The sequence below is a fragment of the Hylobates moloch genome, unplaced genomic scaffold (assembly GCF_009828535.3).
Source record: "Hylobates moloch isolate HMO894 unplaced genomic scaffold, HMol_V3 SCAFFOLD_23, whole genome shotgun sequence".
In the NCBI taxonomy this organism is placed as follows: domain Eukaryota; kingdom Metazoa; phylum Chordata; class Mammalia; order Primates; family Hylobatidae; genus Hylobates; species Hylobates moloch.
In genome coordinates this window covers 18,803,150-18,818,801 of record NW_026652298.1, presented here as the reverse complement: position 1 = coordinate 18,818,801, position 15,652 = coordinate 18,803,150, and the positions used below count along the sequence as shown (strand labels likewise).

General features: G+C 44.5%; 1 protein-coding gene and 1 non-coding gene across 2 annotated transcripts; one reads left to right on the top strand and one right to left on the bottom strand.

The window, feature by feature from the left end:
* Positions 1-4,652: 4,652 nt before the first annotated feature.
* On the bottom strand, positions 4,653-15,397 carry CCNB1 (cyclin B1). Its single transcript, XM_032145014.2, has 9 exons — positions 15,191-15,397; positions 14,401-14,571; positions 14,148-14,306; positions 10,872-11,054; positions 7,945-8,103; positions 7,233-7,469; positions 6,809-6,949; positions 5,003-5,113; positions 4,653-4,826 (listed from the first exon to the last, which is right to left on the bottom strand). The coding sequence occupies exons 1-9, from the start codon at positions 15,209-15,211 to the stop codon at positions 4,719-4,721; spliced, it is 1,290 nt and encodes a 429-aa protein (XP_032000905.1). The 5' UTR covers positions 15,212-15,397; the 3' UTR covers positions 4,653-4,718.
* On the top strand, positions 6,414-6,518 carry LOC116462829 (small nucleolar RNA U13). The gene has a single exon (XR_004246480.1). It is a non-coding gene; the product is annotated as a small nucleolar RNA U13 (small nucleolar RNA).
* Positions 15,398-15,652: the final 255 nt, after the last annotated feature.

The window sequence follows — 15,652 nt, the reverse complement described above, 5'->3', positions numbered from 1 at the left end:
CAGTGCTCTGTGTCTAGCTAAAGGTTTGTAAACGCACCATCAGCACTCTGTAAAAATGGACCAATAAGCACTCTGTAAAATGGACCAATGAGCAGGATGTGGGCGGGGCCAAATAAGGCAATAAAAGCTGGCCACCTGAGCCAGCAGCCATGTGGGTTCCCTTCTATGCTGTGGGATGTTTGCTGTTTTGCTCTTTGCAGTAAATCCTGCTGCTGCTCACTCTTTGGGCCTGCACTGCCTTTATGAGCTGTAACACTCACTGGAAGGTCTGCAGGTTCACTCCTGAAGCCAGCAAGACCATGAACCCACCGGGAGCAGGGAACAGTGCTGTCTTTATGAGCTGTAACACTCTGTAACACTCACTGCAAAGGTCGAAGGACTGCAGCTTCACTCCTGAAGTCAGCGAGACCACGAACCCACCAGAAGGAAGAAACTCCGGACACATCTGAACATCAGAAGGAATAAACTCTGGTCACACCATCTTTAAGAACTGTAACACTCACCTCGAGGGTCTGTGGCTTCATTCTTGAAGTCAAGGAGACCAAGAACCCACAGGAAGGAACCAATTTTGGACACAATAGGAAATCTCTCATGTGGAATACTATATCAAAAGAGAGAAGCCAAAATAATATCATATGCTGAAAATGTTAATGGAATTCCACAGCCTTGCCTATTAAAAACTCCACAGTTTGAGCACAGCATGGAATCAAAATTTAAAAAATAAACATGACATAGTATTTTTATCATTTGATATTTTTTGCTATTTAATTGGTCTTTATAGTTTCTATTACTGTGTGACATCAATTCAGGGACAGGAAACCATTTATTATCACTGATTATTTCAGAGATTCTAATATTATAAAATAGGTGAAACTTTTGGATTTAAGGACTAGAAAATTCTCCAATAAAAAACACTCAAGAAGGGCGGGGCGCAGTGGCTCACACCTGTAATCTCAGCATTTTGGGGGGCCACGGCCGGGTGGATCATGATGTCAGGAGATCGAGATCATCCTGGCTGGCACAGTGAAACCCCATGTCTACTAAAAATACAAATAATTAGCTGGGCGTGGTGGCGGGTGCCCGTAGTCCCAGCTACTCGGGAGGCTGAGGCAGGTGAATGGTGTGAACCCCGGGGGCAGAGCTTGCAGTGAGCCGAGATCGTGCCACTGCACTCCAGCTGGGGCAACAGAGCTAGACTCTGTCTCAACAACAACAACAAAATACTAAAGAAGGAAAACTGATGTCAACTGGATAAGAAATTAAAAATAGAAGTGGGGGTCAGGCACGTTGGCTCATGTCTATAATCCCGGTGCTTTAAGAGGCTGAAGTGGGAGAGTCACTTGAGGCCAGGAGTTTGAGACCAGCTTGGACAACATGGTGAGACCCCATCTCTACACAAAAAAAGAAAAAATATTAGCCAAATGTGGTTAGCCCACCTGTAGTCATAGCTACCTAGAAAGCTGAGGTGGTAGGATAGCTGGAGTTGAGGGCTGCAGTGCACTATGATTGCACCACTGTACTCCACCCTGGGTGACAGAGTGAGACCTTGTCTCTAAAACAAAACAGGAGCGGGATACACTACTAGGGAGATGAAGAAAAAAATTTAAAGAAACAGAAGCGGGAAATATATCCCATTCACAATAATGACAAAAGGCATAAATCCAACCATAAATTTAAGAAAGCTGCAGAATTATACAATTAAATTCCAGTTATTGAAGGGCATGCAACAAGGATTGATAGTTTCTAGATGGTAAGATAATACGTCAGTCTATCCCAAGCTAGTACATAATGTATAGTCAAAATCTCAAAGGAAGGTCGGGCGCGGTAGGTCACGCCTGTAATCCCAGCACTTTGGGAGGCTGAGGAGGGATCACCTGAGGTCAAAAGTTCGAGACCAAACTGCCAACATGGTGAAACCCTGTCTCTACTAAAAATACAAAAAAATTAGCCAGGCGTGGTGGCCCATGCCTGTAGTCCCAGCTACTCCAGAGGCTGAGGCAGGAGAATCGCTTGAACCAGAGAGGTGGAGGTTGCAGTGAGCTGAGATCGCGCCACTGCACTCCAGCCTGGGCAACAGAACAAGACCCCCGCTCAAAAAACAAAACAACAACAAAACTCAAAGGAACTTTTTGGTAACTGTATACAATTTTAAAGTTTTTATAGAAAAGTGTTTGGTAGTGACCCCATATATTTGGTAAGCCTCATCTTAACTGATTAACTGGTAAAAACTATTGTATTATCACAGGAAAAAAGATCAAGGAAGAATAGATGGGCATTGAAGATATTTCAAGTTGGACAAGGAGGGTTTCAGTCATGGTACTGGCATAAATGGGTATCCATCTGTAAGAATTCTACTTTATACCACATATAAAAATTGCCTACTGAGGGCTGGGCGCGGTGGCTCACGCCTGTAATCCCAGCACTTTGGGAGGCTGAGGTGGGAGATCACGAAGTCTGGAAATTGAGACCATCCTGGCTAACATGGTGAAATCCCGTTTCTACTAAAAATACAAAAAATTAGCCGGGTATGGTGGCATGCACCTGTAATCCCAGCTACTTGGGAGGCTGAGGCAGGAGAATCGCTTGAAACTGGGAGGCGGAGGTTGCAGTGAGCCGAGATCATGCCACTGCACTCCAGCTTAGGTGAGTGTGAGCCTCCGTCTCAAAAAAAAAAAAGTTAACATGGCAAGTATCTTTTGCCAGTTGGAGTCATAGAAATAAAAGACTGATTACCTTCAGTTTTAATAATGCAGAGAAAACTGGCACTTTTGTATGTCATCTGGTTCTATCAAAATTTAAAATGCATGTTTGCTTTAGGGAACCTAGAATACACACAAAAAAGCATGGTATAAAACAGTATACTGGCCAGGTGTGGTGGCTCATGCCTTTAATCTCAGCACTTTGGGACGCTGAGGCAGGTGGATCACCTGAAGTCGGGAGTTCAAGACCAGCCTGACCAACATGGTGAAACCGCGTCTCTACTAAAAATACAAAATTAGCCGGGCGTGGTGTCGCATGCCTGTAATCTCAGCTACTTAGGAGGCTGAGGCAGGAGAATCGCTTGAACCCGGGAGGCAGAGGTTGCAGTGAGCTGAAGTCGCGCCATTGCACTCCAGCCTGGCGACAGAGCGAGACTCTTGTATCAAAAAAAAAAAAAAAAAGAAAGCCCCAAAAAACAGTATTATCAACAAAATTGTAGGGGCAAAAAGAAAAAGCAATCTGAATGAACAGGGGAAATGGCTGAATCCATTAGTCATGTGTTGCTTAAGGATTGGGATATGGTTTGAGAAACATGTCATTAGGTGATTTTATTGTTCAAACATCAGAGTGTACTCACACAAATCTAGATGGCATATCCTACTGCACTCCTAGGCTATATAGTGTAGCTTATAGCTCCTAGGCTACAAACCTATACACCATGTTATGGAATACTGCAGGCAATTATAACACAAGTCAGTATTTGTGTATCTAGGCACAAGAAAAGGTACAGTAAAAATATGGCATCATAATCTTATGGGACCACCATTGTATACGTGTCTATCTTTGACCAAAATGTTCATGGGGCACATGACTATTTATCTGTACCATGTAATATAATGTACAAATACAGGTAGGCTTATGTATGTTGAAAATAATTGTTCAAAAATAACCACATTTTTTAAAAACCCATAAAAATTCATATGCACATCTGTATTTATACAAGGCATGAAGAATAAATCCATAATTGATGTCCTTCAGGTGGGTGGGATTTAGAAAGAGCCTAAGGAAGCAGTAAATTAACTTTTTTTTTTTTTTTTTTTGAGATGGAGTCTTACTCTGTTGCCCAGGCTGGAGTGCAGTGGCACAATCTCGGCTCACTGCAAGCTCCGCCTCCCGGGCTCACGCCATTCTCCTGCCTCAGCCTCTCCGAGTAGCTGGGACTACAGGCGCCCGCCACCACGCCCGGCTAATTTTTTTTTTTTTGTATTTTTAGTAGAGACGGGGTTTCAGTGTGGTCTTGATCTCCTGACCTCGTGATCCGCCCGCCTCGGCCTCCCAACGTGCTGGGATTACAAGCGTGAGACACCGCGCCCGGCCCTAAATTAACTTTTTAAAAAAGATACCTTTTGTATTTGAGTATTGTTTTATTAACCAAAACACAAAACCAAAATGAAAACTGGCTTAGAATATAAAGTTCTCATTTTTCAAAGTGAAAGTTTGAAGATACTAGCTAAAGTTGGTAACTTAAATAGTGGTAAAAGTAAATAACTTAGAATTAAGACAGCAATCAAGAAGAAACAGAAAACAGGGGGACTAGGGATTCGGTGGTAGACTTTTACTTTAAAATAGAACTATGCAGCAGATTCTCCATGACTTGGCTTACATGCCGTATATGTCCTATGGAAGTAAAATTTTCAAATACCTCCATCACCTTCAGTAACTCATATTAATAAAGTAAAAGCCAGGTATATAAAACAAGAACCCAGTATATAAACATATACATCAATTGGATCCCCAGGTAAACCAAAAGGAGTTTTTAAAAATATTCCCACCACACCTTTTAAGACAACTTTTCTGCTACCCTACAGCAGGAAGTAACCACATTCAAATTAGTTAAGCTATAAAAAAGTAAAAGGGGCCACAAGCTTTATTAAAAGTAAATGCAACAGTAATATGTACAGATGGCACATGGTGCCAATTTTATTTGTAAATATAGTACTCCAACTCAAGTTTACAAGTTACACCTTTGCCACAGCCTTGGCTAAATCTTGAACTAGTGCAGAATTCAGCTGTGGTAGAGTGCTGATCTTAGCATGCTTCGATGTGGCATACTTGTTCTTGACAGTCTGGAAAACAAAAGGATAGCAATTAAAGAGGCAAAAAAAAAAAAAAAATCACAAGATCCAATGATACAGGTATTCATTTAAAACATTAACTCATTAAAAATAAACCAGGCATTTGCAGGCATTAAGTTTGAATTATTACACTTTTCAACATCTTACAATGCCACTTATTGACTCACCATGTGCTTTGTAAGTCCTTGATTTACCATGACTATATTCTTAGCCAGGTGCTGCATAACTGGAAGAAGAGATTCTTCAGTATATGACAGGTAATGCTGTAGAGTTGGTGTCTAAGGCAACAAAAGTTAATATTAAAAATGCTCAATCAATGATGATTTTCATAAAGTTTCTAGATGTTAGATGTTATTCAGGAGTGGGGAAGGGATGGGTACTGTATAACTAATTAATATAATTGAAATTTAAGACAAAGCTAAAGACTCCTTTCCTAGGTGCTCTCATGCTTCTATCGGAACCTCTGCTCAAACCTAATTGCACTTTTGTAATTGCCAACTTGCCCACCCTAAAACTAGACTCCACTTCCTTGAGGCCAACTTTGTAATTCTTTTTTTTTTTTTTTTTTTGAGATGGAGTCTCGCTCCAGGCTGGAGTGCATGGTATGATCGCGGCTCACTGCAACCTCTGCCCCCAGGTTCAAGTGATTCTCCTGCCTCAGCCTCCTGAGTAGCTGGGATTACAGGCGCGCACTGCCACGCCTGGCTAATTTTTGTATTTTTAGTAGAGATAGGGTTTCACCATGTTGGTCAGGCTGGTCTTGAACTTTTGAGCTCGTGATCTGCCCGCCTCTGCCTCCCAAAGTGCTGGGATTACAGGTGTAAGCCACCGCACCCAGCTGCATAGTTCTATTCTTAAGACCTAGGGTAGGCCGCGCACGGTGGCTCATGCCTGTAATCCCAGCATTTTGGGAGGCCAAGGTGGGCGGATCACGAGGTCAGGAGATCGAGACCATCCTGGCTAACATGGTGAAACCCCGTCTCTACTAAAAAAAAAAAAAAAAAATTTTATATATATATATATATAAATTAGCCAGGCGTGGTGGCAGGCGCCTGTAGTCCCAGCTACTCGGGAGGCTGAGGCAGGAGAATGGCATGAACCCGGGAGGCGGAGGTTGCAGTCAGCCGAGATCGCGCCACTGCACTCCAGCCTGGGTAACAGAGTGAGACTCCGTCTCAAAAAAAAAAAAAAAAAGACCTAGGGTAGTGCCTGCCACATAGGAGAAGCATTTGTTGAATCAATGAATATCAATGAACTACTAGTATGTCATTTGACCTTCAAGTTTCTCCATCTGTAAGGAGTAAAAGTTGCTCTACCTTTCTCAAAGGGAATAAAGTCGAAATCAGGCAAAGAAATGGAAACACTCTACTGGCTGCAGTGGCTCACATCTGTAATTCCAACACTTTGCTAAGTGGAGGTGGGTGGATCGCTTGAGCCCAGAGTTTCAAGACCAGCCTGGGTAATATAGAGAGACCCCATGTCTACAAAAAATACAAAGCTCAGCCTCCAGAGTAGCTGGGACTACAGGTGTGTGCCTGTATAGATGAGGATTTGCTATAATGCCCAGGCTGGTGGGCGACTCTTTTGTAGTTCCTAAGTGTGATGATTAGGTGTTCATGTGAACGTGTGAAATGTGCCACCCTCAAACCTTGTTACAATGTGGGCATATTTACCCGTCTGACATGAAAAAAACTTAAAAACTAGACAGGCACCTGTAATCCCAGCTACTCTGGAGGCTGATGTTGCAGTGGGCCAAGACTGCACCACTGCACTCCAGCCTGGGTGACGGGGCGAGACCTTGTCTCAAAAACAAAAAGATGTGGAAACATTCTAAGACATCTTTTTAAACTATTCTTTCAGTAGATCCCGTATTTATGAACCACTTGAATTGCTTTTTAATAATGAAAGTTCTGTATTTAGTCAAACACTCTTTACAATTTAAAAGCTTAGGAGTTCTGTGGGACACAGCTTACCCATTCACCATTATCCAGAATTTTCAGGGCTAAGCAAAAAGCTCCTGCTGCAATTTGAGAAGGAGGAAAGTGCGCCATGTCATAGTCCAACATAGTTAGTTCCATCAGGTATTTGGCCAAAGTATGTTGCTCGACATCAACCTGAAACAAAACCCATGTTACTGAGTTTCTTTCAGAAAATTTTCCTTTGGCACTAACCTGCATGCCCATATATATCTTTAACTACAAATGTTTGTCTACAAACTCAAATGCCCATGGAAAGCCCTAATATTAACATACAGCCTGACTAGAAATAAAGAACAACTTTATCCCTTCCCCATGTAGTTAGGTGTAATACAGGTCAGTTGAATTCAACGTGCTTGGTCAGCAGCAGTGTTCCCCCCTTAATGTACCCATACCGAGAGGTTTCTCAAGAAACCTGTACCTCTCCAATCTTAGATGCTCTGCGAAGGAAGTGCAAAGGTAGAGGCCGACCCAGACCGAAGTTTAAAGCTCTTAGAATCTTCATTTCCATCTGTCTGATTTGGTGCTTAGTGTAAGTGTTGTCAGTCACAAAAGCAAAGTCACCAATTTCTGGAGGGTACATTTCTTCATATTTGCTTGCAATAAACATGGCAGTGACACCAACCAGCTGCAGCATCTTCTTGGGCACACAATTATTCTGCAATGGGAATTTCAACAGGGTGAATAAAATGTTTGAAAAGGAGACACAGAGCTATGATGAAGGAGAGGTAGAAAGACATTCTCCCATAGCAAAATCTTAATTAATGACAGCATATCCCCCAAGAAAGACTTTAGTTGAAAAAGTCAGTTTCTTTCTTTTTTTTTTTTTTTTTTGAGTCTCGCTCTGTCACCCAGGCTGGAGTGCAGTGGCGTGATCTCAGCTCACTGCAACCTCCGCCTCCAGTAGCTGGGACTACAGGCACCTGCCACCACGCCCGGCTAATTTTTTGTATTTTTAGTAGAGACAGGGTTTTACTGCGTTAGCCAGGATGGTCTCAATCTCTTAACCTTGTGATCCACCCGCCCACTGGGATTACAGGCATGAGCCACCGCGCCCGGACTGGCTCGAAAACGTCAGTTTCTTATGACTCGGCTAGAATCCTGGAAGGGAAAACTCTTACTGAAATGCTCACCTGCATGAACCGATCAATAATGGAGACAGTCATGTACATGGTCTCCTGCAACAACCTGAATTTCATTTGAACCTGTACTAGCCAGTCAATTAGGATGGCTCTCATGTTTCCAGTGACTTCCCGACCCAGTAGGTATTTTGGTCTGACTGCTTGTTCTTCCTGCAAAAGAAAATGCTGATTATTCTTAGAAATATGACTCCATGTGACACATTTATGTCCAGAAAGATCAGTTAGTTCCTACAGTAGCACTGGGGCATTTACAATCTGTATCAGTTCTTAATTCAATTATTCATATGGTCACCACAAATAACACCATCACCAAGAAAGAAAGCAAACATGAAGGCCGGCGTGGTGGCTCACGCCTGTAATCCCAGCACTTTGGGAGGCTGAAGTGGGCAGATTGCTTGAGGCCAGGAGTTCGAGACCAGCCTGGCCAACATGGCAAAACCTGTCTTTACTAAAAATACAAAAATTAGCTGGGCATGGTTGCACACACCTGTAGTCCCAGCTACTTGGGAGGCTGAGGCAGGAGAATTGCTTGAACCCGGGAGGTGGAGGTTGCAGGGAGCCGAGATTGCACCACTGCACTCCAGCCTGGGTGACAGAGTGAGACTGTCTTCCCGACAAAAAAAAAAAAGAAAGAAAAAAAGGCAAACATTAGATAGGACAGTATGACAGCTTTTTTATATTGTCAGGTCTTACGATATTCTTCACCACAACTGCTGCTGGTCCACTCCCTTCCAAATAAAGATACTATACTATCATCTCAGATCTTTTCACTTAAGCCTCTAAACTTAGAACCTGAGCTTTATGTAGAGAAAATATCAGTAACTCCCAGGGCAGCTGGAACCCATGTACTACAACACTCCTGCCTGCTCCTGGGTTAAACCCCAACAGCAACATAGCTAAGAACTGTGGGGACAAGAGTGAGTTTATTTTAAATGCTAATCCAGTGTGACTTCTGCCTATGCACTTTAAGTTTGGCCTTTCCTCCAAAACAGCCCTTGATACTATTGTATACATTATAGGCTGTGTTATCTGTAGCATTCTGTCAGCCACCCACACATTGATTCTAGAGCATGTATACTTTCCCCAAGAAAATGTATACATACCCAAACTGTGGCTATGAGGGGTTACAGTGCAGAGATCTACATCTTACAGCCATCAAAGACCACACTTATGTCTGTAAATTCTCCCTAATCAGTCACCCAATACCAGCAAACTCCATTTATCTGCCTAATTCCTTGGTTTCTCAGCTCCTCTGACACTTGAGGGGTTGCTTTGCATATATGGCCTTGCACAGAACAAGAATGAAGCATCAAGAAACAGCACATTTACAGGCTGGGCATGGTGGCTCACACCTGTAATCCCAGCACTTTGGGAGGCCGAGGCAGGTAGATCATGAGGTCAGGAGACAGACCATCCTGGCTAACACGGTGAAACCCCGTCTCTACTAAAAATGTAAAAAATTAGCCGGGTGTGGTGGTGGGCGCCTGTAGTCCCAGCTACTCATGAGGCTGAGGCAGGAGAATGGCGTGAACCCGGGAGGCGGAGCTTGCAGTGAGCCGAGATTGTGCCACTGCACACCAGCCTGGGTGACAGAGCGAGACTCTGTCTCAAAAAAAAAAGAAACAGCACATTTACTAAACTGAATCCTCCAAAGTTAGAACACAACTTTAAAAAGTACTAGAAAGATGGGAGAAGAAACTCAAAGCAGCAGGCTGCTCCTGGCAAAGAAGTCCTGCAGAAGAATCCTATAGAAAAAGGAGAGGCACAAAAGGAGCAGGCAAGATATGAACATGTCAGTGACGACATAAGACAATGCATTAAAAACAACTGGGGGCCGGCCGGGCGCGGTGGCTCACGCCTGTAATCCCAGCACTTTGGGAGGCCGAGGCGGGCGGATCACGAGGTCAGGAGATCGAGACCACGGTGAAACCCCGTCTCTACTAAAAATACAAAAAATTAGCCCGGCGTGCGGTGGGCACCTGTAATCCCAGCTGCTCGGGAGGCTGAGGCATGAGAATCACTTGACCCAAGAGGTGGAGGCTGCATTAAGCCGAGATTGCACCACTGCACTCCAGCCTGGGCAATAGAGCAAGACCCTGTCTCAAAAAAACCAAAACCAAATAAAAATACAAAAAAATTAGCCAGGCATGGTGGTGTGTGCCTGCAACCCCAACTACTTGGGAGGCTGAGGCAGGAGAATTGCTTGAACCCAGGAGACAGAGACTGCAGTAAGCCGAGACCGCACCACTGCCCTCTAGCCTGGGCGACAGTGTGAGACTCCGTCTCAAAAAAACAAAAAAACAAAAGCAAAACTAGGTAAATGTGGTAACAGTATAGTTTATGTTACTATGTTTATGCTGCCATATAGAATGCTTGTATTTGTAGGGAAAGGGCAAATGCCATTAATAGAAAGTTTCAAAAGTGGGATCAAATTGAAGTGAACCAAAAAGTAGCTTTTGAGTGTACTCCTTTTGGGCACAAATAATTTCACCAACCGGATGCACATCAGCCACACTAACACAAAATGCCTTGTGTTAGGGGTGGCTGTAGTCTCAGTAGATTCTACAACCTCATCCACTTCCTGACCCGTTATCACCTGAAATGCAGTTTGGGACTTAACCATTCCAAACGTGGTAGAGATCGCATATATACATATCAAATTCAATCTGTGGATTTTCCTTTAGAAAGCGATAGTAGTATCCACCCTAACTTCGAACTTTCCTGCACAAAGTGACAAATAGACTCCATTGGTTTATTTAGTGACTTTTTATTATAGGTATTCCATGAAGGAGAATTTGAAAGTGCGATCTCTTAAGAAATGCTGCCCACATCCTGCTTGTATTATTATAAACTATTGATGGAAAATACTTTCATAAAGTTAAATGCAGTTTAGAAAAAAAACGAATAATAATACTTACCTCAAGTTGTCTCAGATAAGCATAAATATCTTTCACATATTCACTACAAAGGTTTGGATCGGCTCCATCTTCGGCATCCACATCATTTACTGCAAGAATTACATCAGAGAAAGCCTGACACAGGTCTTCTTCTGCAGGTGCACATCCAGATGTTTCCATTGGGCTTGGAGAGGGAGTATCAACCTTGAAACAAAGAGATATCTTGAAACAATAGCAAATAGGAGTAAGTATAGTTTGGGCATGAAGTTCAGGTTATTGGTACCAACTCAAGATAGTATTCTGCTGAATCGACATACAATTCATTTCCTTAAAGGAAAAGTATCTTTTCAGATTTATTACATTTCTTTTTAGGAAGTGATTAACATCAAAAGTGATCATTTGGGCCGGGCGCGGTGGCTCACGCTTGTAATCCCAGCACTTTGGGAGGCTGAGGCGGGCGGATCATGAGGTCAGGAGATCGAGACCACGGTGAAACCCCGTCTCTACTAAAAATACAAAAAATTAGCCGGGCGTGGTGGCGGGCGCCTGTAGTCCCAGCTACTCGGAGAGGCTGAGGCAGGAGAATGGCGTGAACCCGGGAGGTGGAGCTTGCAGTGAGGCTAAGTCGAGGCACTGCAGACCAGCCTGGGAAACATAGCAAGACCCTGTCTCTGTTAAAAAAGAAAAAAATGATCATTTAATTCCTCAATTAAAAAGAATGAGGTTGGGCATAATAGCTTAAGCCGGTAATCCCAGTACTTTGGGTGGCTGAGGTGGGAGGATCCTTTGAGACCATGAGTTCCAGACCAGCCTGGGCAATACAGCAATAACTCATCTCTATAAAAAATTAGCTGGCCATGAAGGCAGCTGCCTATAATGCTAGCTACTCAGGAGGCCAAGGCAGGAGGATCACTTGAGCCCAGGAGTTTGAGGATACAGTGAGCTACGATTGCGCCATTCTACTCCAGCCTGGGCAAAAAAAAACAGTGAAATGCCAACTTAGAGTGAGTCAGTTTAAAGTTGGAAGCAAATAAATTCACATTCTAGACTTTGCTGCAAAGGAAACTGAGAAGTAATTAATGTTTATCAACATGTGAAGTTAGTCCAAATAAATGACAATTCCATCTTTAGTCTTTATTTCATAATATAAACTGCTTCTCACTACTCAAAAGAACACAAATTCTATCCTGACTACTAAGGATTAACTAACTTCATCACCATTAACCATTTCCTTCAAGCTCCCTTTATCCCATTGTTCAAACATTTATTGAGCACCCTCTTCAAGTCAAACTCTACAAGGCATTGACTTCATGGCATCCTCAAAGGACTCTTAATTTAGTAGACAAAATAAAGAAATAAGGTCGGGCATGGTGGCTCACGCTTGTAATCCCAGCACTTTGGAAGGCCGAGGCAGGCAGATCACGAGGTCAGGAGTTCGAGACCAGCCTGGCCAACATCGTGAAACTCCGTCTCTACTAAAAATAAAAAATAAATAAAAAATAAAGAAATTAGCTGGGTGTGGTGGCTGGCGCCTGTAATCCCAGCTACTCAGGAGGCTGAGGCAAGAGAATTGCTTGAACCTGGGAGGTAGAGGTTGCAGTGAGCCAAGATCGCGCCACTGCACTCCAGCCTGGGTGACAGAGCAAGACTCCGTCTCAGGAAAAAAAAACAAAAAAACAAAAATAAGACTGAGGCTGGGCATGGTGGCTCACACCTGTAATCCCAGCACTTTGGGAGGCTGAGGCGGGTGGATCACGAGATCAAGAGTTCGAGACCAGCCTGGCCAACATAGTGAAACCCCATCTCTACTAAAAATACAAAAATTAGCCAGGCATGGTGGCACGTGCCTGTAGCCCCAGCTACTTGGAAGGCTGAAGCAGGAGAATCACTGAACTTGGGAGGCAGAGGTTGTGGTGAGCCAAGATGGCACCACTGCACTCCAGTCTGGGCAACAGAGTGAGACTCTGTCTCAAAGAAAAAAAAAAAAAAGACTGATTCTAGGAACGGGGGTGGAGATGGGGGAAGTTTGGGAAAGCTTCAGGAGTTGATGTTTGAGCTGTTTTCAAGGATGAAAAGGTTATTAGCTAAATGAAAGACAGGGTGGGGAAGGCATTCTTACTAAGCGGGAAAGCAAAGGTAAGAATCAGTATGGGCCTTTCAAGAAAGCCTCACGTAGTTTGATATGCCCGAAGACTGTGCTGGCTACATGTTTCATGTGCTATGCCCAGAAATTCAACACTAAAGCAATAACTTTCAATCTCTTATCCTTAGATATAAGAAGCTAAACTGGCTGGGCGCGGTGGCTCACGCCTGTAATCCCAGCACTTTGGGAGGCCAAGGCAGGCGGATCACGAGGTCAGGAGTTCACTAACATGGTGAAACCCTATCTATACTAAAAATATGAAAATTAGCTGGGCGTGGTGGTGTTCGTCTGTAATCCCAGCTATTAGGGAGGCTGAGGCAGGAAAATTGCTTGACCCCAAGAGGCAGAGGTTGCAGTGAGCCGAGATCACGCCACTGCACTCCAGCCTGGGCAACAGAGCCAGACTGTCTCAAAAATTTTTTTTCAGATAATTTTCCCAACTAGTTTTAACTAAGTTTAAAAAAACAGAGCTTCAGAATGCAGTTCATTGCAATTTCATCATAGCAGCCTCCTCTACATGAGCTACCTTTCCTTCACAGGTAGGTCTATCATAGAATACATTTACATGCCCTATATTTAATAAAAAGTTATTGGTTTTGAGGCTGTGTTAATTCATCTTCTTAACCACTCCCTGAAAAGTTGCCTTCTTCCTGTCTTACTCCTTTGCATATTCCAATGTTACAGGCTTATTATTTAGTAGCCATATTAGGCAGTAAAAAAATTCAAGAGAACATTCTATGTTTACGCCGATAAATTCTGCAGAGATGGCTTGTACTTGGACAACAAAGCCTTTGGCTCAGGCAGCTACTACTTAATATCATTAACGAAGGAATATAAGACAGTTAACAATTAAAAGCAGAGATTCTGAAGCCAGACAGCCTGAGCTTGAATCCCATATGGGCCACTTACCTGTGTGACCCTGACATAACCTCTCTAAAGCCATGATTTAAATAGTAGAGGTGAGAAGACCTCAGAGAGTACGTGTAAAGATTATGTGAGTTAATGCATGTAAAATGTTAGGCAGAGCTTGCCTCATGCTAAGCACTCAATAAATGTTATTAATATTACTATTCATTTGAATGCTCTTGCATGTATCAGTGAAATAAGGGACAAGAAATAATCAACAGACTCTGCAACGGTAAGAATGAGTTTACCAAAATAGGCTCAGGCGAAAGTTTTTCTTCTTTAACAGGCTCAGGTTCTGGCTGTGGCACTGGCTCAGACACTGTCACTGGCACCAGCATAGGTACCTTTTCAAGAGGTTTTGGTAGTTTTTTATCAATAACTTTTCCAGTAGCTGAAGGTTTTGCTTCCTGTAGATGAGACAGAGAGAATGAAATGTTTCTGCATCAAAGGCCACAGTTGGAAGGCGGGCTCTTACAGAAGTTAGGTCAGGAAGAGAGTTACCTTCTTCACAGGCATTTTGGCCTGCAGTTGTTCACTGACTTTGTTACCAATGTCCCCAAGAGCTGTTCTTGGCCTCAGTCCAGGCTTGGAGGTTGCAGCAGGGGCCGTAGGAACGCGCTTTGCGCCTGCCATGCTGATCTTCGCCTTATTTTCAGCACTAATTTTCGAGTTCTGAAAGAAGCAAGACCACTTTAAGAGCTGATCCACGAAGGCTCGAGTAAGTCAAGGGTTAATTAAGGTGGGGCACAAGAGAAGTTTCCAGAAGGAAAGCCGACTAAAAATCGGTTCCGAGGGAAAACGTGGGTCCCTGAGTCTACTCTGCGGCCGTGACAAGTCAGTTTCCGCCGACCTCTACATTTACCAGCTGAGGGATTCCCTGATTAGTCCTGGCCAGCCCTAAAATACCGAGAATTTACATTTGAAAGGAAACCGAAAAAGCCTCCAATTGCAGACACCTTCTCTCTGGGAAGGGGGTTACAGAGTTGCTGGTGGGCCCACTCAGGGACCCTCTATCACTTTTTCAAAAGGTTCCCAGTTGACTCTCCACCTCCCCCAAACATTTATCCAATATCCGTCCAGTTCTCTTTCTCACCTTCCTCCCTCCATCCATCGTCCCCCACACTCCCCCACCAGGCCTGGGCCCACCTCGGCGCTCTCTTGGTGACTCCCCTCCCACCTTCCCAAATCGCTCCTGCGGCCCTCTCCCGCCCCGGGGGGCTCCTGCAGGCGAGGCAGGGCGAGCAGGCAGAGCGAAGAAGGCCGCGTTAGTTCGCAGTCCGAAGCGGCTCACCCTGGTGACTCGGAGCGCCATGGCTTCCTCTTCACCAGGCAGCAGCTCAGCGGGGAGAAGCAGAACACCAGAGCCCCCACCAGCCAAGGACCTACACCCAGCAGAGACCAACAGCCGTTCCTGCGCAGCACGCCGGAAAGAGCCAGCCTAGCCTCAGGTTTAAACCCCGCACTGCTCCCTCCTTATTGGCCTGTTCGTGGCACTCACTCCCTTCCCATTGGCGGCTGCCGGTCCCAGAGAATGCGTTTCCAGGGCGACCCCGCGAAGGCGTTCGAGAGGGGCGGGGCCACAGTGGGGCTAGGCCAGAAGGCGTGGCCAGGCTCTCACGTGGTCTGCCTCTGTGCCTGCGCTCTCGCGCAGCTGCAGCGGCCGCCTGGAGAGCGGAGCAGCCAGTGCACCGCCCACCTGGAAAGGTGAACCGGGCAAGAGTGTGCGCTGCCAACACCAGCTCAGGAAAGGCCT

Bases quoted from the DNA above. Each gene is read 5' to 3' on its own strand.
- CCNB1 (XM_032145014.2), bottom strand. From the start codon at position 15,211: ATGGCGCTCCGAGTCACCAGG. The intron at 5,114-6,808 runs GTAAGCTGTGTC...TTGTTGCCTTAG, and splicing joins TTCTGGATAATGGTGAATGG to ACACCAACTCTACAGCATTA. The intron at 4,827-5,002 runs GTGAGTCAATAA...TTTGTTTTCCAG, and splicing joins AAGGACTTACAAAGCACATG to ACTGTCAAGAACAAGTATGC.